The 27143-nt window shown below is 39.8% G+C and overlaps 1 protein-coding gene across 1 annotated transcript in view; it reads right to left on the bottom strand.

The window, feature by feature from the left end:
• Positions 1-25263, bottom strand: part of crb2b (crumbs cell polarity complex component 2b) — a 42480-nt gene extending 17217 nt beyond the window's left edge. The window contains exons 1-6 of the mRNA XM_072433519.1: positions 25084-25263; positions 11099-11797; positions 9790-9985; positions 8487-8626; positions 4218-4403; positions 2610-2723 (exon numbers count right to left, since the gene is read on the bottom strand). Of these exons, the coding sequence (XP_072289620.1) occupies positions 2610-2723; positions 4218-4403; positions 8487-8626; positions 9790-9985; positions 11099-11797; positions 25084-25225 (1477 nt within the window). The 5' untranslated portion in view covers positions 25226-25263. The remainder of the gene's footprint in view (positions 1-2609; positions 2724-4217; positions 4404-8486; positions 8627-9789; positions 9986-11098; positions 11798-25083) is intronic.
• Between the last annotated feature and the right edge of the window lie 1880 nt (positions 25264-27143).

Below are 27143 nucleotides of genomic sequence, written 5' to 3'. Positions count from 1 at the left end.
TAATCTTCGGAGACCCCTCTAATGGCGGCTGACATATGGCACCTGTTATTGGCTTTGTTGTTCTCCTCTTCTACGTTGGTCGGTGTCATATGCCCGCCCCCCTCATCATATGCCCGCCCCCCTCGTCATATGCCCGCCCCCCTCGTCATATGCCCGCCCCCCTCGTCATATGCCCGCCCCCCTCATCATATGCCCGCCCCCCTCGTAATATGCCCGCCCCCCTCGAGTGCTCACAATGCCACGCGCTGTCAGGTCGTTTGCAAATTAGCACTGACTTTCATTGAGCGAAACACGGGCGGAGAGCACGCGTCGGGAATGCACTTATCGTTATAGTAATAATTATAGCGAGACACAATTTAAACATAACACGTCAAAACAATGAGGGTGATTGTGTCTCTTTGATTCTGGCCCAAATGATTTATTAAAAAAGAAAAAGATGTAGCGTGAAATGGACAGAGAGAGAGAGAGAGAGAGAGAGAGAGAGAGCAGGTAGAGACATTCTGCAAATGTTCAAGGCCGGGAATCCAGCCCAACTTGTGCAACGCCTTAAAGTGCTTATGACAAGTTCTTACGGTTGTCTAATTTTGACTTTGTTTGGTGTATACATATAATTTATAGTTTTACACCAATCGAGTATGTATTAGTTGAGAAAACGTAAAAAAAATTTGCCAGAAAATGACAGGAAGTGACATCACACTAGGGACACTCATGCAGGTCAAAGTTTATGCGTAATTCACACAAAGAAACACATTTTTTGACGTTCTAAACATTAATTCAACGAAATAAAGTTGCTCTCATTATATTTATTTGTCAATTTTTGGTGTTTGCTGGGTAATTTCTTAGTACGATGTCATCAATTACAATCAGGAAGTGACGTTATAAACCTAAAAAATGAGCTATTCTGATGACATTTTTTAAATTTCTTGCAAAATTCTAAATATATTTATCTTAACTGCATTTTAGTTCAACGAGTCATCAGACCAGTAGGGGGCGCTTCAAACCAGTGCAGCATCAGCCAGCGCATGTTAAAGTTAATTTCCTCCCAAAGCCATTCCATATTGATTTGCAGGTACGTTCTACATTTAATTAGCCTAGTTTTAGAGGGGGAATTAACGGAGCCTAACTTCATCAGGGATTGGGTTCTGATGTCGTGACCAAACTCAGCTAATAAAGGATTAATTCATTCCGTGGACATAAGGAATAACCAGCAGGGATCAGATTAAGCAGAGATAGGCTCCTTATCACCCACTGTGACTTGCAGTGTTGATTACCATAAATTGGTGATGGGCAATACCAGGGATTTTTGTTTTGTCATCCGATACCGAGTAATACTATGGCAAAGTATCACAATATGGATCCGATACCAATCAGTCTTGTATTACCGTATTTTCCGGACTACAAGTCGCACTGGAGTATAAGTCGCACCAGCAAAAAATGCATAATAGAGAAGAAAAAAACATATATAAGTCGCACTGGAGTATAAGTCGCACCAGCCAAAAAATGCATAATAGAGAAGAAAAAAACATGTATAAGTCGCACTGGAGTATGAAATGCAGTTGCAAGTGTGAAAATAACAAATAATATCACATATAAGTCGCTCCGGAGTATAAGTATATAAGTAAAAATGTAAGTATAAGGCCAAAACTATGAAAAAAACGATACAATGGATTGGACTAGAGCAGGCATGTCCAAACTAGGGCCCGGGGGCCAAATGCGGCCCTCAGACCGATTTTTTTTGGCCCTCCAGCTTCCTACTATGTCGGCCCAAACAACAAAAAGTAGTACTTTTTACTGTGAAATTGGGAAAATTCAGGCATATTGATGTTATACCAACCTAATATTAATGTTCTAGGTCTAATTAAAGGTGTGGAGGCTCATCGCAATTATGTCAAATGCAAAATTTCAAATAATTCACTTTGTCATTCAACAAATTCAACATTGTCAAGTTGTTTGTGGCCCTCTGCCCCGTTTAAGTTTCAAAATGCGGCCCTTGGTGAAAAAAGTTTGGACACCCCTGGACTAGAGCGACCAGATGGTACTGTCTGAACTTTGGGATTTTTTGGGTGATATATCGACATTTGTTCAACTTTTCCTTGTTGGGCCATGTATTAGTCGCACTGAACGGAACAAGTTTGGTGTAAATTACTTGAGAACCACTGACTAAAGCATATAGAGGGTCTAACAGTGACCGGCCCAAAGGTGCACCGGCTCCAGACCTGTTTTTCGGGACCATTGGGACAGGATACGGGATTCGGGACAAATGCATGAATTTCAGGACAGTTCCAAATGATTAAATCATACGTCTGGTCGCCAATACTGCGTTTGAATTATTTGAGACATTTTAAGAACCTATATTTTTGCAGGATAATCAAAACGTTCGTGTCAGTATCCATACACAGATTTTTTTTTGTACGGTTTGCAGTGCGTTTTAGCGTTGCGTCCTTGGGCAATACACTCCACCCGCACGGTTTGAACATGAGCGCGTGAAGTGAGTCATTGGTGGTTGGACAGACAAAGAAACTACAACGAACAGCGAAGTGTGAGTGTCTTAAATAGTGTCACAACGCGTTACATGTCTTCTCATCGCGGTTATTAAAAGAGTTTCAAACCTGTGAATCCTCCGGGACAGACGCACTGGTAAGAGTTGATCTGATCTTCGCAGCTTCCTCCGTTCAAACACGGCCCAGACTCGCACTCGTCCACGTTCACGGAGCAATTCTCTCCTGCAGAAACACGCCGAGTTTGAAAAATAATATATACCGGGGACATTGTCTGTGACGGCTTTTTCATCCATCAAACAAAAAGGACTTGATAGTTATTTCAAAAGTATGAATGTGTGCGCTTTGCTACAATAGAGAAAGTGGAAGGAAGCCGGAGCATTTGTCGGATTAAAGAACAGCTAAACGGACTGTACTGTGAGGAGTCGAGCCTCAGAAGCTACAAAAGTGCTTCTCATAACGATGCAAAACCTTTATGAAGTTTGTGCTGGCAATTCTGTTCATTATTAGTCCGTTCATTAAGTGAGAGACAGTAGTTTGAAGTAAAAAACAATCAAAAACACTGTTGTATAAAAGCCTTTGTCATGTACAACAGGCTACAACATTAGTTCAACTTATTTTCACAGGTCTAACAGGACTAAAACATGTCTAAAACAGGTCTAAAACAGGTCTAAAACAGGTCTAAAACAAGTTTAAAGCAGGTCTAAAGCAGGTCTAAAACAGGCCTAAAACAGGTCTAAAACAGGTCTAAAACAAGTTTAAAGCAGGTCTAAAGCAGGTCTAAAACAGGCCTAAAACAGGTCTAAAACAGGTCTAAAGCAGGTCTAAAACAGGTCTAAAGCAGGTCTAAAGCAGGTCTAAAACAGGTCTAAAGCAGGTCTAAAGCAGGTCTAAAACAGGTATAAAGCAGGCCTAAAGCAGGTCTAAAGCAGGTGTAAAACAGGTATAAAGCAGGTCTAAAACAGGTCTAAAACAGGTCTAAAGCAGGTCTAAAACAGGTATAAAGCAGGTCTAAAGCAGGTCTAAAGCAGGTATAAAGCAGGTCTAAAACAGGTCTAAAGCAGGTATAAAGCAGGTCTAAAACAGGTCTAAAACAGGTCTAAAGCAGGTCTAAAACAGGTCTAAAGCAGGTCTAAAGCAGGTCTAAAACAGGTCTAAAACAGGTATAAAGCAGGTCTAAAACAGGTATAAAGCAGGTCTAAAGCAGGGCTAAAGCAGGTCTAAAGCAGGTCTAAAACAGGTCTAAAACAGGTCTAAAGCAGGTCTAAAGCAGGTCTAAAACAGGTCTAAAGCAGGTCTAAAACAGGTCTAAAACAGGTCTAAAACAGGTCTAAAGCAGGTCTAAAACAGGTCTAAAGCAGGTCTAAAGCAGGACTAAAGTAGGTCTAAAGCAGGTCTAAAACAGGTCTAAAACAGGTCTAACATCATTTAATTTGTCATTGTAAGTATTGTTTTAGAATAAAGTATAATTCTCACAAACATCTCATGATATTAGAAGATAGAATGATGAATCGGATGTCCAGATTTTGTAGCTTTAGGGCACAATCTCTTTAAAATCACACTCCTGCTACGCAAGTGTCGATAATAATGTTTAACCTGATTAGTTCTTAAAGATGTAATGTTATTTACGGCCTCATTTAATAGCAAAAATAAAGCCTGTTTCTTTCCTGCTGTAAACGGCCTTTGAACTAGAAGGATGTGTCGGTTCTTTTGGTTTACCGGTGAACCCGGGGCGGCAGTGGCAGATGAATCCCGCGGCCTGGTCGTAGCTGAAAGAGGCCGCGCTGAGTTCGGGGAGCGTCCCGTACTGCAGGACGTCCGAGCGCTGGAAACACTCTCCCCCGTTGGCACAAGGCTCCCACTGGCACTCGTCGATGTCCACCTCGCAGTTGTCTCCTTCGTAACCTGCGCGGTGAAAAACAGTGGTCGTTGGTTTGTTTGTTTGTTTGCTTGTTTGTTTGTCGGATCGTTAACGGTTCGATGTGATGTCAGTGTCAAGAGAAATGTGTTTAAACGTGTTAGTTGATGTTTTGTTATTGGACAAAATGTGAAATGTTTGTAAAATGCATCAAAAATGTGAAATTTCTGTAAAATGTATTTAAAAAAATGTGAAATGTCTGTAAAATGTATCAAAAATGTGAAATTTCTGTAAAATTTACCCAAAAATGTGAAATTTCTCTAAAATGTATACAAAATGTGAAATGTCTGTTAAATGTATCAAAAAATGTGAAACGTCTCTAAAATGTATTAAAAAAAATTGAAATGTCTGTAAAATGTATCAAAAATGTGAAATTTCTGTAAAATTTATCCAAAAATGTGAAATTTCTCTAAAATGTATACAAAATGTGAAATTTCTCTAAAATGTATACAAAATGTGAAATGTCTCTTAAATGTATTTTTTTTAAAAGTGCAGTTACAACATCGCTTTTTCATTATTTTCAATCAGCTCTTTTTGCAGCAATTTTTACTAAAAACACTCAAGTCACACTATTATCTACATTTCGATTTAATTTATCATTTTTTATCCCATTTAGGTGATCCAATCCAACTTTATTTACACAGCATATTTTCAAAACGAGACAACATAGGACAAAATAATGAATAACCCTTAAATATAGCATAACCGTAAAAAGGAAACTAAATAAAAAGTTGAAAATACAGAAGCCCAAATGTTATAATGTAGTCATTATTAAAGGCGCATTAGATGACACCTGCTTGTCTCCATGTAAATGTTATTGCTATTTCTAACCTAATCTATCTCCATGGCAACGGTTTGACACCACCAGGCCGAGTTACAGGTCAGATGTGCTCACGATAAAACTTAACCCAAACCCTTCAAGCGGGGTAAGTTTAAAGTGCGTATAACAGGTTAATATGATTTTGTGGTTTTGACTTTATTTGGTGTATTTTTACCTGTTGTGAATATAAATTATAGTTTTACACCAATCGAGTGGGTATTTGTGGAGGAAAGTTGAAACAAAAATGACAGGAAGTGACATCACACCAGGGAGCCTCATTCCATCCAGAGTTTAGGCATAATTTACACACAAAATAAACTTCTTTTTTGACCCTCTAAACATGAATTTAAATACATAAAGGCTATCTCATATATTTGTATTAAGCAAATTAAAAATTCGATGATTTTTTTCCCAGTGCTGTCCCCAATTTCCTAGTGTGATGTCATCGATTACAAACAGGAAGTGAAATTATCAACCTTAAAAAAATTGCTATTCTGGGATAAAATGTTTATAATTTTTAGTAAAATTTTAGTTCAATGAGTGGTTTAATGCCATACCGTGGAACATTCTAGTTGCAGCAATGACGTTTCCATGGAGACGAGCAGGTGGCAGACTATTCACTAGAAAGATTATGTGCCTTTAAAATGAACTACTGTGAGTTAGATTTCAGATGACCAGAAATAAACGCTGATTCTAAGTTATTTGGCACAGATTTATGTCAGATGCCCTCACAAACAAACAGTGTTCACATGTACGATGTGTTATTTTCTCTTTTACTGCACAGAATAACCAACAAAGACACACTATAAATCAAAATCAAGCTTCTGGAAACTTCGCCGTCTTTTGGGAAATATCGTTGAACGCACATATTTTGAACGCACACAACAAGAAAAACACACAAAAGACAGCGGGGGGGAAACATCACAAGCATTCTGCAGCTCTGCATCTTCTTCTTCTTCCCCTCCGGCCGTGTGCGTGTGCGTCACATTCATATTTAACCCGCCTCTGATGCTGTGCTGCCGGCTTGTAAAGAGAAGAGCTGCTATTCTCTGTAGTCTCCCAAAGGTCAAAGTCTCTGCTCCTTTGTTCAGTTGGATTTACCTGTGGGAAACCCTTGGCCTCCAGAGGTCAGCGTGGAGTCAGAGGTCACTGATATACTGCCGACTGTGTCTGTTCTGAGGCTGCACTCCACTTTTACTCAAGGCAGAGGACGACTTAGAAGTACTGCCGGTGCCAGTTTATAATAACCACAACTTAATTAGCCTTTTTAAAGCAACATCAAGTGTATTAAGGGGTTTGAAAAGCATGAATCAAAAATATTTACGATTATGTGTTTCTGAACTGTTTAATAGCTAATATTAAACAGCTAATAATAGTTAGCTTATTTTTATTTTTATTTTATTTATCTTTTTATTTTTATTTATTTATTTATATTATTTTGTATTATTTTATTTATTTATTTATGTATGTATGTATTTATTTTATTTTTTATTATTTTCTCTGTTCCCTATTAAGAATATGAGAGGTTCTGTGCATAGGAGTTTTGTTTATAAGAGTTTTTTCTATTAAGAGTGTTATCTGTTCTTTTCTTCTGTATCTACTTGCGTTGCAACACCAGAATTTCCCCATGTGTGGAGAAATAAAGGCATATCTTATCTTATTTTATCTTAATAAAGCATCATTTATGGACAAAAGATGCCTGACTATTTTATGTAAGAACAGTAGATATGTGGATTGCCCTGTTTAGAAACATTGAAAGGTGTTATTATCTCTGAGTGGTTTATTTTAGGGATGGTATATTGTGATATCGGTGTTTTCACAGTTATTGGTATAATTTAGCAGATATTTATCACAGAAAAAGTGTCCGCACTGCCCCAGAATGTATCGGTTCATAAATATCGGTTATTGGCCACAACAGTAAGATAAATACCAGCTCAAAATAATTGTACCATCCCCAGTTCATTTTGTATGATTTTGTTTTTGAATGACTGTTATGTGGAAGCATTTGTGAGGTGAGGCCGTATTATTACTAACCCTTTATTATCTTTTATTGAATGGGGAAGCATGAATTAATCAACAGCTAATGTTGTCAGTACACCAGATTTAGCTCAACGCTAGTTTCCATCTGTAATATTAACCCTCCATCTGCGAATTGTATGTAACAGTTCAATTCAAGACAATGGCTGTGGTCACATGCACACACAAAATCTGATCATTATCTGATTTCTGGAGATATCAGATCATTAAAATGTCACATAAACGTCTGAATAATCGGATTTCTGTCTGACAGTTCACACGTGTGCAGTGGTTATGGAAAAGTGTGCAAACAAAGGGGGCAAAGACAGAAATTAAAAGGAAAGTTTTACAGTTTCAAAGAGTTATTTTACATTGTCTCACAAATACTGCAAAAAAAATCCTCTCAATAACTGACACTTGACCAGGTAATTTCCTTCGTACGTCATCTCCAACATTAGGTACATTTCTTAAACTAGAGGACATCGCCAAAAAGCTTAAATGACCTCCAAGGCACTGCAAAAATGTAAAAATCTAAATTACTGCTAAATATCTAAAAGTTCAGAGTTTGTAAAATGTATCCAAAAATGTGAAATGTTTGTTATATGTCTCAAAAATGTTAAATGTCTGTAAAATGACCTCTAAGGCACTGCACAAATGTCACATAAACCAACCTGTATAATGAGTGTGTGTGTGTGTGTGTGTGTGTGTGTGTGTGTGTGTGTGTGTGTGTGTAATCTTAATCTAATCTTTGCAGTTCAGTGATTCAGTTATTCACTTTTCAACACGCACACTGAAAGATGAAAAAGCTCTGAGGGAACATTGTTTGTCTAGTAAAGAGTTATATTATGGAACAGTTGTTGCGACAAATAAAAAAATGCCACTTCTTTATTTCAGTTTAAACATATAAATAATCATCGAAAAATATTTAGCAGAATAAAAATGCATTTCTGTTGTTGTGAAACTTGGACTGCTTGTGAAGGATACTTATAAGAATATTGTCCTGCATTATGTGGTGTTGTTTTTGTTGATGAACTGTCGCTTGTGAACTATAAAATGACAAATGTCCACCAATGTTGAGAGAAAAAAAAGAATCATGTTGTTAGTGTGTTATAACTGTGTGACATCGAGTTCAGCCCGTGCCACTTGCAGCGGTAGAACCTGCGCCGTCGTCTCCCTGTCGCTGGGCACCGACTGAAGCCTGTACCTCACGCGTGGCGCTCTGACTGTGCCGTACCTGCCCAGCATCCACACTGGTACTGGTTGACCCCCTCCAAACACGTGGCTCCGTTCTGGCAGGGGTCCGAGGCGCACTCAGGTATGTCCTCCTCGCAATGCGCCCCCACGAAGCCCGTCCCGTCGCAGTCGCACTCATAACTGCGGAAAACAGGACAGCGCGTCAGCCTGCGGGCCTTTTCCAGATTAAAGCCTTTCATGCGCCGGGTTTAGACGAGTCTGAACCGGAAATCAACTCCAGACTTTGACTAGGCCTTTGGTTCGTGGCGCCATGTGTTTTTGAGTGGCCGAGCACACGGGTATATTGCTCAAATATGCTATATTGGAATTGCTTCGGGTTAAACTGGCGGCTTTGTTTGTTGTGCGTCTCGTCTGGTCCGTTCCCCTGCCGTGCACTCGCCAGGTATTGTGCACCTCCAGACGCCTCATGATTCACTCGCGTAAGCAGATTAATCCTTATCAACTTTCATGTCTGGCCCGGCATATGGCTCTATGACACACGGGGCTTAGACGCTCCAGGGCACATGCACGTGCTGCGTCAGCTCTGTGGACCGGACTGAAGGGGCAGTGGTGGGGCTGGCAAAGGCTCTCGAAAGTATGTCGCATGATCTCTACGTGTTCTGAGAAGAACAAGTAAACAGCATCGAGGGCGTGTTTTTCACCGGGGTGGTCCAAGGGTGGAACTAGGGCAATACCGGGATTCAACACTTGGAGTGGTCAATCCCAGGAAACGCCCCTGAACAGCATCTTCATAAGTGGAGAGGCAGATTCAACTGTCCTGTCTCTCCTAAAAGCCCAGCTCACTCCGTCCTCTCTGCTGTTGTGACTTTACCTGATCTTTATTCTTGTTCTGTCCATGTGCAGCGCTGTTCACAACGTAAGAGTTTTGATCTTTATTTTTTTTAATTTTCACCTGCACAGGGTGTATGATTTTAAGCCTATTTTTTGATGTGATCGGTCTTGTTTTTTATTGCGTGTGTTTATTCTCCATTGTGGGACAAATACAACATTTTGTCGACTAAAACACCACTGAATGACTAAAGAACAATGACTTAAGGCGTACAGCCCTATGCATTGAATTATTGCTTGTGATTGGGGCCACATATCCATCATTCTGCCTCACGTCGGATATGGCTGCACACATTGCTTGACTGCACTGATTATTACTCTGGAGAGTATGAAAAATGCACTCAAACTCATTTGTGAAGTTTTAGTGTGACTTAAATTTAGTTCAAACTGATTTTTTCCCAAACAAAGTTCATCTTTCGGTTTAAAACCTTATATTAATGTGTGCTCTCTCTTACCTGTTTATCCAGTCTATGCACCTGCCGTGGTTGAGACAGGGGGCGCTGTTGCACTCGTCGATGTTGACCTCACAGTCTGTGCCCTCGAAGCCGGGCACACACTGGCAACGGTACATGGCCACCAAGTCCAGGCACGTGGCTCCGTTCTGACAGGGAGCGGCTTCACACTCGTCGATCTCCACCTCACAGTTCACTCCTGAGGGCAAGGGTGGCAGAGAGGGGCCCGAGTGAGAGGGGCCGAGTGAGAGGGCAACGGTGGCAGAGGGCCCGAGTGAGAGGGCAACGGTGGAACAGAGGGGCCGAGTGAGAGGGCAACGTGGCAGAGAGGGGCCCGAGTGAGAGGGCAACGTGGCAGAGAGGGGGCAGAGTGAGAGGGCAACGTGGCAGAGAGGGGCCGAGTGAGAGGGGCCGAGTGAGAGGGGCCGAGTGAGAGGGGCCAAGTGAGAGGGGCCAAGTGAGAGGGGCCGAGTGAGAGGGGCCGAGTGAGAGGGGCCGAGTGAGAGGGGCCGAGTGAGAGGGCAAGGGTGGCAGAGAGGGGCCCGAGTGAGAGAAAAATAATCAACAGAAAAATAGTGACGATGCTTGAATGGGATTATTTATGCTGTTAAGGAATGGAAAGTGTAAATGTTTGTAGAGCTAATAAAATATGACATCAGGAAGTCATTTTCAATCTGAACCACTGGACTGGATTAGTCTTGTTAAAACCTTAAAACTTAAACCTTTATTGGTGCAAACGCCGCGAACAAGCTTCAGATTCATTGTCTACAGGCTTTTTCTCTTTATAAAGTATTGATCCCGTCAGCACTTGGTCTCGTGAGAGCAGCTTTCAAAGCCGGTGACGGTAAAAGTGCCCAGCCACGCTCCGCTCCAAGTCTGAGCCTATTGTTCCCTGTTCCTCTCCTCACAGCTGTTAAGAACCAGATAGTACCAGTGTGAAAAAGTCAGACAGTAGTGAACCTCATTTTCCAACTGTGAAAGGGGGAAGTATAAATGATTACCAGCAGCTCTTACTTATAGCGCTGACAAAACCTGCACAACTTTTAAACAGTTGTAAAGTTATACAACATTTTCTCGTGTTGAGTTCTCCAGCTTTACACATAGTTCTGAAAAAAACTCTATGCAGTGGATATTGGAACATTGGTATATTCTCTGTCCACCAGACTTTTAAATAAACACTAGGGGCTCCTAAACAGCTGACATTGCACAGAAAAGGACTATTGGTTGCATTTTTGACCAGCTTCCTCTATGTTTTTGGAATAGTGCTCTAGACATTGACCATTGAATCATTTAAAGCTCATATTCTGCTCACCTTTGAACCCCGGCGCACAGCTGCACTTATAATTATCCACCAGATCCAAACACGTCCCGTTATTTTGACACGGTCTCGACGCACACTCGTTTATGTCCAGCCCGCAGTGGGATCCCTGGAACCCGGGCACACAGAAACACTGGTACTCATTCACCAAATCTTTACATATCGCTCCGTTTTGGCACGGCTCCGACAGACACTCGTCGATGTTCTCTTCGCAATTGGCCCCACCGAACCCGGGGGGACAGTCGCATCTCCAGCCAACGTCCGGCACATCCGCGCACACGCCGCCATTTTGGCATTCTTGGCGCGAACAAGTGGTGACGTTGTCCCGGCAGTCCGTCCCGCCCAACCCGACGGGGCAATGGCACGTGTAGCCATCAACTTTATTGACGCAGAGGCTTTTGAGTCCCGTGCAGGGGTCGTCCGAGCACTCGTCGATGTCGTCCGTGCAGTTTGGCCCCGTGAAGCCGCCGGGACAGTGGCACGTGAAGTTGCCGGTCCCGAGCGCGGCGGTGCAGTTGGTGCACGGGGCGTCCGAGCAGGGGTCGTGAAGGGCTTCGCAGAGCGAGCCGGTGAACCAGACGGGCGTCCTGGGACAGAGGCACGCGTAACCGCCCATGTTCTCCAGGCAGGTGGCGCCGTTGAGGCAGGGGGAGGAGAGGCACCTGTCCGCAGCAGCTGTTGTGCATAAGAAGCCTAAAGGAAGAAGAAGAAGATGATGAAGATGCAGTGATGAGTTTATAATATGGGATTATTAGGAGTCATTTGTACCAGAGTTGAAAATTGACAAGATTCAAACTATTAAAAATACAGTTCTTTTAATCCTTCAAATTGAAATATTGAGATAAAGAACAGACATTTGCATATGAGCTGATTATTATGAAATAGCTCAGGGGTTCCCAAAGTTTACGAGGCACTAACTTTGGGTCGTGGGATGATTTGAAGATATAATTTAAAACATTTGACACTCTATCTTATCTAGTTTTAAAAAGAAAACCACGTAAAACAAAAAAATATTCTAATACAAATCATGAAAACCCATTTTCCCGGTTACATTTTGCTATCAGTGTCCCAGGTCGGTTTGATAGTTATTTTGGTCCCGGCCTCAAAACTTTGGGAACAAGTAAACAAATCAAGTCAACTGACCAACTGAACTGAATAATACTGTACATATTTAACTTATGACTATTATCCTATCTCTAATATTTTGGCTTCACTGCAAATTTTAAAATTCACTTAAAACAAAATAAGTCCTTTTTTGCGCCAATATTTAACACCTTTCTACTAAATAAACGCTAAATAAGTAAGAAAATAAGGCTTATTTCAAGATTATTTGATAATTTCCTCATTTCAAGGACATTTTTGCCTAAAACAAGTGGATTTTTCAAGTTTTAAGAAGGTTTTCAAATGTTTGTACTGATATCAGATTTATGATACCATTGGTAGTACCACTATTACTGTTAGTACCAACATTCAGCCACATTAATAGTAGTAGCAGTAGTAGTAGTAGTAGCAGCAGAAAACTTTTTTAAAATGTCTTTATTTGAAAAGGACAGTGCACAATTATCCCGCAGTGGAACAATAAAGTTGTTGAGCCGCTCTTGACTCACAATAGTAGTGTATTCATCTAAGACACAGATAGAGATGTGGCAGTAGATAACATGTATTTGAACAAAAACTCAAAATATAAAAATCAAAAGCATGAGCCCAAAGCAGAATAGCACGTCTCCCTGATACATTCATAATTGCCGACGTCTTTTGACAATCCTCTAAGATACTAAACATTACCTTATCTCACCCAAAACACCAGACAAATGAACGAGAACGCGCTTTTCCATGAACTTCCGGTGCGTTCCCGTCGCATCCGGCAGCTGAAAGCCTGAGCTGCTTTACCTGTGGCTAATTCAATGGCCTCTCTGACCTTTGGAGACGCTTAGAAACAGAAAGAAACTTCTACTCTTCACCGTTTATCTCCGGCGTGGTCTTAAGGTGAGAGTCCAGATGGCCCACCTCTGAGCCCACCTCTGAGCCCACCTCTCCCACCCGACCCTGCGCACGTGCGGCTTTGTCAGTGAACATTAAAGAGTCTTTGTCACGGTCACAAAGCCGTTAAAAGGCTTTTTGGATAAACCATTTTAATTGATTAAAAATGGTCTGAATCTTTATAATTAAATTAAATGACCTTACAGTGAACTTTGGACAGTTAATTCACTCTGTTACAGTTCAACTCAACATAATAGAGTTTGTCCTCTCGATGAATCTTGATAACGTTTTCTTTTTTTGTCTTGAATAGTGCATAAAAACAGAATACTTAAGATGCACTGCATAACTTTTCTAATGGAGATTCCGCTCGCCTGCTTCATTTCCATGGAGATGTTATTGCTTTGCCTGCAATGTTCCACTTACAGTCGCATTTGACCTATTCTGTTTTATCTGTTAATAATCAGGTCTGACCTGTAACGTGGCTTGGTGTTGTCACCTGCTTGTCTCCATAGCGATAGTGCACCTTTAAGAATTCACATACCGTAATTTCCGGACTATAAGTCGCACCAGCCAAAAAAATGCATAATAGAGAAGAAAAAAACATATATAAGTTGCACTGGAGGATGAAATGCAGTTGAAAGTGTGAAAATAACAAATAATATCACATATAAGTCGCTCCGGAGTATACAGTAAGTATAAGTATAAATATAAGTATAAGCACCCCGGCTAAAACTATGAAAAACGGTGCGACTTATAGTCTGGAAAATACGGTATGTTTTCGTATTTGTACTATTGGCAAACAAACTTGGGGACCGTAACCCAGCTGGACTCAAGAAATGTGAAAAAAAACAAAAGTGAAACAAAAAGTTTAGTTCATTTTCTAAAACCATCAACGGTGCTTTGTGGTGTTGAGTCCAGTTAACGACCTGACGCTGTTCGCTGTTGTTGTTCTGACTCTCGCAATGCATTGTGGTCTATGTTGGCCGGTTTAGTGACCAGCGCGGGACACTATTTTTCAAGGTGCGTTGTGTTGGAAATGTTTGTTTTTCACCTGCTCGACATTCGGACAGCGCTAAAGATGTCCTGAGCCGTAATAGTGTCCTCTAGAAGGAACAGAGGCCTTCAGACTCAGCCCAGGTCTACTCCTTTGCAATGTCCATGTGTTTCTTGAAAGTATAAATTACCGTATTTTCCGGACTATAAGTCGCACCAGCCAAAAAATGCATAATAGAGAAGAAAAAACATATATAAGTCGCACTGGAGGATGAAATGCAGTTGAAAGTGTGAAAATAACAAATGATATCACATATAAGTCTGAACATAACTATTAGTCGCACCCCGGCCAAAACTATGAAAAAAGGTGCCACTTATAGTCCGGAAAATACGTTAATAGCAGTGAGCATATCTGAGCATGTGTGTGTGTTAAATTATCTTTGTTATTTCACTGGATGGACAGCGGACAACATAAAAAACTGTCAATAAATATATTTTAAATAATGTGTTGACGTGTTTTAGTAAAATCTTTAAAAAGAAAATGTACTTTATTGTGTTGCGGTAGCTGGGGGAGGTCTAAATACTCATTGTTTTAAGTCTTTAGAACTAAAAATATAAGCAACAATTTGAACTGCCAGGGTAGAAATGTTAGTTAGCTTTTCTATTTTGAAGAAGAGAAAAAACATTTTACATATTCTAGCCACAAAAATGTATTTGAGCTTCACGAAAAGTGTAATTTGTCTCAAAGTAGGTTCTATATCTAAAGATGCAATTAAGAGCTATTGTGGGCTCAACAGTATGTATTTGTTAATCAAAACCAAAAAAATTCTCAAATCAATCAAGTAATGCTCTCCAACATCACACATTTGTCTGAGTGGTTTAACATAATGTGATATTTTTCTGTTAATCCCAGTTTTTCTATTGAAATCACATTATATTTCACGTTTTCCTCCATTTCGCAAATTTAGAATGGATGTGTTTACAATCTTTTAAAGTTTCTATAGACAGAATGAAATATTTTGAAAAGTAATCGACAATAATCATGAATCAATTTGCATTTTTGTATTTATATATGTTATAATATGTTTATTATTGGCATTTTATTAGTTGCGAGTAACTTTATTTAACACCTCCTCGGCACGTTTCTCTTCACTAACACCTCATTTCCCCGCGACACTGTCAGTTCCTCGGTCTCGTGTTATCACATCCTTTATCTGCTCCGACACGAGACCACCCCCACCCCCACCCCACCCCACACACACACACACACACACACACCCTTCACCTCTCCCACTGACAAACTACAGGCGTCTGCACTTCCTCCGTCTTCACTCGCTTCCATATCAAAGATCCTTCACCCTTGTTTACTTTGCTGTTTACATGGTTTATACAAGTCAAGAAGGCTTTTTGTCTCGATGGCCGTCGCCGTGGAGATCTGTCACAGGCGTCGGTTAAAGAAGAAAGTGCATTTTCTGACATTGAACGTTAAACTAAAACATTTCATTATACGTCTTGTCCAGTGTAAGCAGCCATTTTGATCTAAAACTACTTAGATTTCGCCGATTTTCAGTTACCCGTGTTTTCTGGACTATAAGTCACACCTTTTTTCATAATTTTGGCCGGGGTGCGACTTATACTTGTACTTATACTAATATACTTATACTCCGGAGCGATATTATTTGTTATTTTCACACTTGCAACCGCATTTCATTCTCCAGGGAAACTTATATATGTTTTTTTTCCTTCTCTATTATGCATTTTTTGGCTGGTGCGACTTATACTCCGGAAAATACGGTACGTTTTAGAACTCAACATGGTTCGGGTGATGCAAGTGAGTGAGGACAGAGCCGTGGGCGGGGATGGGGGATTGGGGAAATCTGAAATTTTCTGAGCAATCAAGTCTAAGCGATCAATTGTGATAGAACTCTGTGTAAGTCAATGGTGAGGGAACAGTTTAAATACAAATACAAAAGTGCTACAAAATCACTCTAAGGAAAACGTTTGTTCCCAAGACAAGTATTATTATGGGAGCTCCTTCACTTCCTTGGACTTAATGTGCTTTATCCCTTTGTTTCTTTGGATGCCACCCCCTTATTTATTGTCATTATTATTCTTCACTTGTCGTGTGTTCTCTCTGGTTCGTTTTGTTCTTCTTTTAAGTTTGTTTTTGGCTTTGCATTTGGACATACCGTATTTTCCGGACTATAAGTTGCACCAGCCAAAAAATGCACAATAGAGAAGAAAAAAAAACATATATAAGTCGCACTGGAGTATGAAATGTGGCTGCAAGTGTGAAAATGAAAAAATAATATCACATATAAGTCGCTCCGGTGTATAAGTATATAAGTATAAATATATAATTATAAGTCGCAACCCCGGCCAAAACTATGAAAAAAGGTGCGACTTATAGTCCAGAAAACTAAAAATAACTGAAAATCTGCAAAATCTAAGTAGTTTTAGATCAAAATGGCTGCTTACACTGGACAAAATGTATAATGAAATGTTTTAGTTTAACGTTCAATGCCAGAAAATGCTCTTTCTTCTTTAACCGTCGCTCCGGAGTATAAGTATATAAGTATAAATATAAGTATAAGTCGCACCCCGGCCAAAACTATGAAAAAAGGTGCAACTTATAGTCCAGAAAATACGGTAATCACCATTCATTGGTATTAATGGGACAAATATACCATGATTATGATGTGATTTGTACCTACATAGTTTTATCGTTTTGTTACCCTCTCTGTGTGTTGTTTTTGGTGTATATTTCCTCCAATAAGATCATGTCAACGTTTTCAGCCCCGCCCACGCCGTACCTACTTTCAGTCACATAAATACACTCCACCTCGTACCTCCCTTCGACCAGTCTCTCTAACTAATGACGCTCTTTGCATTTTTGACTCAACATACCAGCACCGTGGACCCCTGTCGTTCCACCCCAAACTCACGCTGCATTTCTGGGGCACTGATAAGAACCCATCCCCCCCAAAAAAACATATATCGTCATGAATCAAGACGGGATCCAGCGCCCTGCCCGGACCCGCCGCTCCCTGGTGCAGACTGGTACCAGGCTCTCCGGCCGATATTAACGCTGAGCAGACGCGCTCCCCCGCACGCCCCGACAGATAAGAGCGGGGCCGTTAACACGCTCTAAACTCTTTCTACGCTGATGTTTATGTGGGCGAAGGAGGATTCCATTCGATGTGAATCACGGCAGATGTGCGTTTGGGATGTGTTCGAATGTAATCTCGTATTTGACATTTTATTTTAGGCGGGTTTATTTGTAGAGCGCAAGTCGCACACGGAGTAGTTCCAAGTGCTTTAAGATTTAGAAGGGAAAATGGCAGTACATTTCATTAAAGTTGGTGTTTTGCATTTCTTTTAACATAGTATATATAGTATTTCTGACACAGCCTTTTCCGCGTGCATGAAGAAACAAAATAACGCTCAGTTAGTCTTTCACCTTCTTAATTATTATACGCATCAGTTTAAACAAATATAGAATGGCACAACGGTATTTTGTAACATCGTGTCAAAGTGCATCAATTCCCATTCCTATGTTCACATTATTGGGCTGAGATTAGTAAAGTGTTTCCATGATTATCTTTTTCTACATTACATTGCACTTGAGTTGAAAAATACAGTATGTATCCGGGTCTTCAAACACGTGCCATGGAAACAGTAGATGGATACTTTTGGACAGCACCTTTGTCTTGATAAGGCACTGCAGACTCTTCAAAACAGTGGAAACGATAGATGGATACCTGTGGAGTTTGGAGTGTAGCGAAAGAAGAAGAAGAAGAAGAAGAAGAAGAAGAAGAAGAAGAAGAAGAAGAAGAAGAAGAAGAAGAAGAAGAAGAAGAAGAAGAAGAAGAAGAAGAAGAAGAAGAAGAAGAAGAAGAAGAAGAAGAAGAAGAAGAAGAAGAAGAAGAAGAAAATGGATGATGGGGACAGAGCCGACCATCAAGGACTGGACTGAAATACCGTATTTTCCGAAGTATAAGTCGCACCAGCCAAAAATGCATAATAGAGAAGAAATGTTTTTGTTATTTTCACACTTGCAACCGCATTTCATACTCCATAGCAACTTATATGTATCACATATAAGTCGCTCTGGAGTATAAGTATATAAGTATCATCCACGGCCAAAACTATGAAAAAATGTGCGACTTATAGTCTGGAAAATACGGTAATATTGGGCTTTTCCAAAAATGTAACTTTAACGCTGAGTTAAAAACTTGTATGAGACTCCCTGGTCTTGTTCTGTATTTTACTTTTTCTTTTTATATACGGTATATATAATGTAAAACAAAAGAAGAAAGAAAGTTCAAGAAAATAAAAGTACCTTCAGCTGCAAAAGTACAAAAAATGTATGATACACAATGAACCAACTGTTGGACTGGTCTCAAATAACAATGTGCAAATGTTTAAAGCTAATTGAAATACTTTAGCAGAAGGTGTTCAAAAATACTTCAAACTTTGAGAAAAAGAAATATAATTTAAGAGATGATTATAAATCCAGAAATGGGCTTGAACAAAGATGTTATTTCTCTTGGGGCTCAGTTGTGGAACAATGTATGTAAAGAAATGAAAGCGTGTCATTCTTTATTTATATTTAAAAGAAATGGTCACAGTCTATTCTAGAAGATTATTCTGATCAATAAATAAGTCTTCGTATAAAGGTTAAAGTAGTAATAATCTTTCTTTATGACAAAAAAGTAACTTGTATAATATAAATGATAGACATATTGGGCACAAAACTTATGTGTGATGGAACATGATTTGACTGAAACTAAATAAAACGGATCTGAACAAGAATGTACAAATGTTATAGAGGAAAATAAATAAATGAATAAGACAAAATTACATTCACAGTTATTTAAAAATGTACATATTTAGTGGGACAAATACGCCAAGAAAAGAAAAAAAACACATTTTCTAGATTTTCCACATTGGTTTTGTGTTATTTTCTGTTGATATTTGTTCTTTTATTGTTGAAAAAGAAACACAAATGTGGAAAATTATACATACACAGTCACAAGTACTCTTCTGGTACTTTTACCCATTTGGCGTCCCACCCTCCAGCTCTTAGCATCAGATCTCTCCTTCAGAGAGCGCTGGAGTTTGCCAGGGGCGTCCCTCCTCCGTGAGCCTCGTGAATCAGAGCTCTTCCCCGCAGCGACCCTGTCTACTCACTTTGTTTATTTTCTGTTGCCGCGAGTAACAGTCGACAGCTTACCCACAAGCTCCCTCTGCGCACCTGCTGCCGGCGCCGCTGCATCACTCGCCCGGGTTTATGGGATATTTGCGCAGGTGAATTTCACTTTATCGCAAGGATTGACAACAATGCAGACGGCCTGGTCCCGCGTTATTCGCAGCGGGGGGTAAAGAGGGGCTAAAGAGGGGGTAAAGAGGGGGTAAAGGGGGGTAAAGAGGGTAAGGAGGGGGTAAAGGGGGGGTAAAGAGGGGGTAAAGGGCAGAGGAATGTGAGAGGAGCTGGAGGTGGAGAAAAAGCTGCCTGAGTCATCACACTTCACAGTATTTTTAAATTCATTCATCTTCGTCTGGGGCTTTTGGGTGGTTTTGAGGCCGGCAAAAAACATGACTAAACTGGGACGAAATCTGGAACTGAACCAGGAATAGACCAGGACGACCGTAACCATAGGCTGTAGTTGAATTAACCAGGGTCTATGTAACAATTCAACTTTTTGATTTGCTGAAGAGGCCATTACGGCTCAAACTGGGATCAAACTGCGGAAATGAATAGAAATTAGCCTGAAATTTTGAGTTTTTGGAGTTGATGTTACTGTTTAGTTGATTCTGAAGCTTTGTAAATCCTGTAAAATGCTCTGTTTTTTTCTGGTGCGCAAAAATAATCTATCATCTCTGAAAGAAAAAACGATTACCGTATTTTCCCGAGTATAAGTCGCACCCAAGTATAAGTCGCACCAGCCAAAAAATGCATAATAGAGAAGAAAAAAACATATATAAGTCACACTGGAGTATGAAATGCAGTTGCAAGTGTGAAAATAACAAATAATATCACATATAAGTTGCTCCGGAGTATAAGTATACAAGTATAAATATAAGTATAAGTCGCGCCCCGGCCAAATAGTCCGGAAAATACGGTTTGCATAATTGACTTTTAGGATTGTTTCCCTTATCATTAAACCACTGGAAGTTATATTAAGAGTGATTCATGCTTGTTTGTGTAATCTTTATTCTCCTGCGACAGTTTCAGCGCGCCCCACATTCCACAATGAAACTTTGCTTAATTTGTTTTGCTACTTCATTTTCTCAAACTGTGACACACTTGGGCCATTTTTGCACATTTTTGTACTTAAATCCACTGCTCGCCACCGTGAAGTGCAGCTCTCCAAAGGGCAAGATCAATATTGAAATTTAAAATGTCCAAAACGTTACAAATGATCCACGGGTGTTACAGACAAAAGCACAACAAGTCATCCACCAGGCCAAGTTACATCTGTGGAGAGGCAAGCCCGCTCACAACAAGGATGCAAAAAACTGTTAAATAAATGCTTATTTCTGTGTGAAAAGTTACACAGTGGAGCTTGAACAGAACTGGAGAGACTAAGAGAGCTAATGTAAACCACTATTAAGATCATAATTTTTCACACAATATAATCATAAGAACTAAAAATATATATAATCCTGACCATTTTAGAAGCAAAGTTAAGTCATTTCAATTTATAAAAGCTGTTTGTGTCACATTAAGTTTATTTTCTCTTTCAGGAAGTTTGATTTCATGAAACTGGTCACATAATAATCTATTGTGAATGAGAGGAAATCAAGTGTTTTACTGAATAATCATTCAATTAGGACGACTCTTTGAACTAAAACGCAGTTAAGATAAATTTATGAAGATACATTTCCTAAAAAATATTCAAATGTTAGCGCAGAATAGCACATTTTTTAGGTTTATAATTTCACTTCCTGTTTGTGATTGCTGACATCACAGCAGGAAATTACCAAGAAACTCATCTAATGTCATTTCTTTTTTAATTTGACAAATAAAATATAAGAGACTTTATTTTGTTGAATTAATGTTTAGAGAGTCCAAAAAGTTGTTTCTTTGTGTAAATGATGCATAAACTGTGTGAACGTAGCGTGACGTCACTTCCTGTCATTTCCTACAGCTTTTTCAGCGTTTTCTGCACAAATACCTGCTCGATTGGTGTAAAACTATCATTTAAATGTACAAGAGGTCTGAATACACCAAATAAAGTCAAAATTAGAACATCGCAAAAACCCGTCATAAGCGATTAAACGTCAAAACGCGACGGATTCTAAGTCGAATGTTTGCAAACAGTGTCTCGACGCTCCGGCGCGCTCGTCAAATCTCGGTTTAGGCTTTCCGATGACCTCTCGCCACCTGTCGCAAAGATTAGCTCCATTTCTTCTCTCGACTGCGAGCTGCCAAACGTGTTGATGAGCAAAGTTCTGCCGGCAGAACTGACCGCGTTCGGGTCAGCGCTCCTCGGCTCTCTTAAGAACAAATTAGTCACGCTTTTATTGTGAAAGGGTGAGATGTGCTCGTCTCCTGTGGAATTGAAAGTCCAATTGCAAACGGGATAATTGGCTTTGTACAAACATTATGAATGGAGTTGATGGCAAAGTAACTACCGTATTTTCCGGAGTATAAGTTGCACCGGAGTATAAGTCGCACCGGGCAAAAAATGCATAATAGAGAAGAAAAAAAGCATATATAAGTCGCACTGGAGTATGAAATGCGGTTGCAAGTGTGAAAATAACAAATAATATCACATATAAGTCGCTCCGGAGTATAAGTATATAAGTATAAATATAAGTATGAGTCGCACCCCGGCCAAAACTTTGAAAAAAGGAAAATACGGTATATTATCGCATTATCTTGAATTTTCTCTTCAGTATACCATTGTTTTTCTCTCCTTTTATTTCATGTAATGGTTTGGTTTCCGTGTGTTCATATGTGGTTCATATATTCCTCTGCAACAGTCACAACTTTACATTCGGAGTAAAAAGTAACAGTATCTCGCACAGATTGTTTGTGACTATTAAAGCGTGAAATTGTGTCTAGAATTTGTTTTTTAATTCAATCAATTTCTCAGTGTTTCTCAAATTATGTGTCTGTTTCTGTTTGCTCAAAGTCAGCATTTGAATGGTTAAAAAAAATTTAGTTAACGTCTTTATTTTGTTGAATTCATGTTTAGGGAGTTAAAAAAAAGTTGTTTCTTTGTGTAAATTATGCATAAACTTTGAGTATGGAACGAGTGTCCCTAGTGTGATGTCACTTCCTGTCATTTTATACAGATTCGTCAACGTTTTACACACAAATACCGACTTGATTTGATGTAAAACTATAAATTATATGTACAACAGGTATAAGTACACCATTTTATAGTCAACAATGGAACAAACATGATACAGTTCAAAAGAAAACGTAAGTAATGCTCAACAGGTATGACGAACGTGACAAATCCACCTACTGTATTATATTACACGGTGTAATATATTGAGTAATGACTAGATGACTGTGAATATCACTTTTTATTATTACATTGTTATTACTCGAGGGTCGGTTCATATATGTTTTAATTCTACCTTTCTCCCTTTCGAACATGCGCCGTATATATCTGTACGTATATATACTTTTTTTACTGGATCTATGACTAATTTTAAGTGCATCTATAAAATAAATAAAATAAATAAAATAAATAAAATAAATAAAATAAATAAAATAAATAAAATAAATAAAATAAAGTAATATAAGTAACATACATTAAATTCAATTAAATAAAAAGTCAGTATCTCGCTGAGGAAAAGTCCACTGCTCATATTTGTCTCACTGTCCATTGCTTTTCCCTTAATCCGACTATTTGTTTTAGGCACATATGTATATTTTTGCCAACGCATCGCATATATCACAAACGTTTAATCGTTGTGGTAACCATGGTTCCAAAAACAAAGAGGTGACACTTGAATGTTTTGAATGGGTTCTCCAACAGTAAAAAGACAAAAGCCCAAAAGCGTCTGATGTGATTTGCAAAAAGTAACTTAAAGGTTGAGCCATTGCTTTTAAAGTGTAAACTGTACTCAACGGCAACTTTCTGTGTCAAAACCAGTGCCCGTTTCTTTTAACACAGACTTTATTTAGTCCAACTTATTCCAATTCAATTCATGAGTTTCTGGCAGCGCTCACAACCACTTCAACCTCTTTATTCCACAACAACGCAACAGTGCAACAGCCTCAAATCTTTCCGTCTTCAAAACTTGCAGTGCCAGGACACTCTTAAAACCCTCCCTCTCCCCGCTCCCTTCCCTCTCTCCTCCATTCAAATCCCCCCCAAAAAAACAAAACCCCACAGCGCAGTGAAGCGGCCCGCACACCCCGTTACCATGGCGAACCTTAACAATGTCAGCCGGCCAATCGGGGCGCAGGATTTGTCATTTTTAAACGAGCCTCCGTCGCCCCCCGCACACAAGCGAAGGTCGCGGGAACAAAAACGGGTCAGCGGGGGTTTCTTAAGGCAGGACCCCCGCCTCCCGTCCGACCAATAAGATCCACTTTATGACTCATGCGGTCCGTTTAATAATGTCACGTTTACTGCGCGAGTAACGGGCATGAAAGGTGCCTCGAGGACGCCCATATTGTACTTCTTATTCGAGAAGTATTAGTACATTTTCTATTTTGTGACTAAATGTTTTACTTTGGTAGTTGTGAGTTAAGTGTGTGACCACGTTTGGTTGATGTACGGACGGTTTATTGTGGAAAAAAACCACACAATTCAGTCTGTTTTTTCCTCATTTTGGAGTAATCTATAAAAACACTTGAAATTTTTTTGAAAAATTGTGAAAATTGTTTTGTTTTCTTGAGAGAGCTGTTTTTATGACGTAATATTTTGTGTGGGTTTTTTGTACTGCGTCGATAAAGAAAGAACGAAAGAAAATAAAACGTTACTTTGTTTTAAAAACACTACGGATATTGTACACTTACTTACTTGCAAATACTTTACAATAACTACACAACTTTAAGCATTAATAAAGGACAAATAAAGACTGAACACATTAAGTATTTTCTAAGCCCAAAACCGTCTTAATAAAGTATTCGTTCATCACGTATTGAGTTTCTTCATGCTTTATCAATGCTAGTTGTTGTTAACTGCAGTTTTAATCGATTAGCGTTTTGATGGTTTGTTTTTCTTTACCTTTTTTTGGACTAACAATACTTCTCAAGATATGACCAAGTCTAAAAATCTGCAAAAATAAGGTGAAATCCTGAAGACTCGTTTACGCGCTTGTAAAATGTGACAGTAAAACTCTCACCGTTTCTCTAAGTCGCCTTTAAAACAAGCTCTGGCTGATTTATATGCAGCGACTTGTGGCTGGGGATTCTCCGACAAATTCCTCAACAGACACTGGGCAAAGCTGAACAAAACTTGGAAACAAAACTAAAAACTAAAATCCAAACTAAAAAGAGTCAATATAACTTAAAGGTGCCTTGCAGTTGTTTCTGTTGGGTCGGGATCCAGATTCAATAGTGCGATAAATTGTCAATATTCAGCTGATTTGAAAGGTAAATTTAAACTGAAGGGAAATTCAATAATAGTAGATATTATTTAACGGTGGAAAATAGAAATAGAGTAGTGTTTTGTCATTTTCAACATCAACTTTTCAACGTTTCCTCGTGTTGTTGTCGAACAGAGACGTTTCACCTGTAGTTTTCTGGCTGAATATGATTAATGTTTTGAAAAACGTTAAAATTAGTAGCTTTTTTGGTTTGTCTGGCTATTGAAATAGTTTAATTTGCATAAACTGTGCTTAGAAATGTTTAATTCCACGCACGGAAATACAACAATCTCAGTTCTCAGAGCGCAACAATGACATTAATTTAACTGCAACCTCAAATATGTAACTATAACAGCCACTTCTACTACTACTACTACTACTACTACTACTACTACACCCATCTCGACCCTTCATAGGTGTCAGATCTGAAGTTCCTGACTCACCCAGCTTGAACATCATCATGGTCAGCAGTAACGTGCGCTGGTATCGGCCCCAAACTCTGGATAACTCCATGTCTCCTGATGCCAGAGCTCTGTCCCGCTCATAGATCCAAAACCAGCCGTCCTCCCAGCGCCCAAAGTCCATTCAAAACGACCGTCTGCTCCATCACTTCCACGGTTTAAAGTGCAACAGGCAGTAGAGGCATATAGTCCCGTCGCAGTACCAAAAAGCAGAATCTGTTGGAGTAGGAGATGGGGCGGCTGGGGGGGGGACCTGTCTGAGCGCTCCTCTGTTTTGAACTGCACTGAGGATATCCCAGGGGGCCGAGAAGAGTGGAGTAATCACCCCAAGCAGAGGGGAAGGGAGGCGGAAAACACGGCACGGACCGGGATCAGGAGCTGGAGTAAGAGAGGGATGAGACAGGCATTTCCTCAGCCACATAGATCAGTCCCATAGGTCTGGATCAGTCCCATGGGTCTGGATCAGTCCCATAGGTCTGGATCAGTCCCATAGGTCTGGATCAGTCCCATGGGTCTGGATCAGTCCCATAGGTCTGGATCAGTCCCATAGGTCTGGATCAGTCCCATAGGTCTGGATCAGTCCCATAGGTCTGGATCAGTCCCATAGGTCTGGATCAGTCCAGACCCATGGGTCTGGATCAGTCCCATAGGTCTGGATCAGTCCCATGGGTCTGGATCAGTCCCATAGGTCTGGATCATAGAGTTAAAGGAGACGTTTTACGCTAAATCAACTTAATGAGCTTTAATGGAGTGCTCATCATTAGCTGATACCGCTTTATAATAACTACACCTTAATTTGTTAATTTACTAAGCATGATTCAGGCTTAGTATCTACTTAATTGGGTTAGAGTTAGGGCTTTGTTCAAAATATCGATACGGCGATATATCGTCACGGCCTCAATACTGAGTCACAGTTTATTTTTTTGTGGCCCGTAGGCTTTAAACGAGGTGGAATAGTCCTTTTGATCTGCTGTTTGTGCCGCGCTCCTCTCGGTCGAGGTGAGAAGGAGCTGTGAACCTGAGCAGAAGCTGAAGCAGAAGATGCTGCTGCAGCAGGTTCAGACCATGAAACATGCAATACTTTACTAGAATGTGTTCCTTATATTTCTATTTGGATCAGTTGGTTGGATGTATGAAGTTATTAGAGGAGAATGGTTTCATAAATAAGTGCTTTGTGGATAAACATGAAATTTCATACATTTTCTTATTCAGAGTAAAAACATTATTAAGACTCTTTTTTCAAAAATGTATCTGGATACGTATCATGATGAGGGAATTGTATCGGAATATACAAGTATCGGGATACGTATTGTATCGTGAGGGTCTTGGCAATACTCAGCCCTAGTTAGAGTGTTAGTTAAGTGATGACTAAGACTCAATATTAACAAACTATTGGTTCATTATTAATCATTTACACGTCTTTGTTCATGCTTCACTGAGGCAGGAATAATAAAGTGTTATCCATTTGTTTACTCAAAGTTGTCATTTTAATTGATTCCTGCCTGTTTGAGTTCATCTCGTATTGTCCTGCAACTGAGGCTCAAGTGCTCAGAACATTTCGGTTTTCACCTACCCCCTATCCCCGCCCACAGCTCGGTAATTAGTTGTGATTAATTGAAAAACGAAGGCTACAAGTGATGCATTTGGTGATCTAAAATGTCACATAGCGGTGGGACTTATCACTATGAAGAGGCGGGACTTATCACTATGAAGAGGCGGGGCTTATCACTATGGAGAGGCGGGGCTTATCACTATGAAGAGGCGGGGCTTATCACTATGGAGAGGCGGGGCTTATCACTATGGAGAGGCGGGGCTTATCACTATGGAGAGGCGGGGCTTATCACTATGGAGAGGCGGGGCTTATCACTATGGAGAGGCGGGGCTTATTACTATCAATGGACCTGTTTCTATAACTACACTATGTTAGAACAATGTTGCCGTTTACAATGAACAAAATGTAAAATCATCATCTATTTATGTCATAATTCAATACTAAGCACCTGAAAAATGAATTGTTTTCTTTTTTTTTTACTTTTTGCCAG

Source organism: Eucyclogobius newberryi, unplaced genomic scaffold (genome assembly GCF_026437365.1).
Source record: "Eucyclogobius newberryi isolate DKJ021-1_F unplaced genomic scaffold, fEucNew1.0.hap1 SCAF_6, whole genome shotgun sequence".
NCBI classification, from domain to species: Eukaryota; Metazoa; Chordata; class Actinopteri; order Gobiiformes; family Gobiidae; genus Eucyclogobius; species Eucyclogobius newberryi.
Note: the sequence above shows the minus strand (reverse complement) of the source record. Positions and strands in the feature narration are given on the sequence as shown.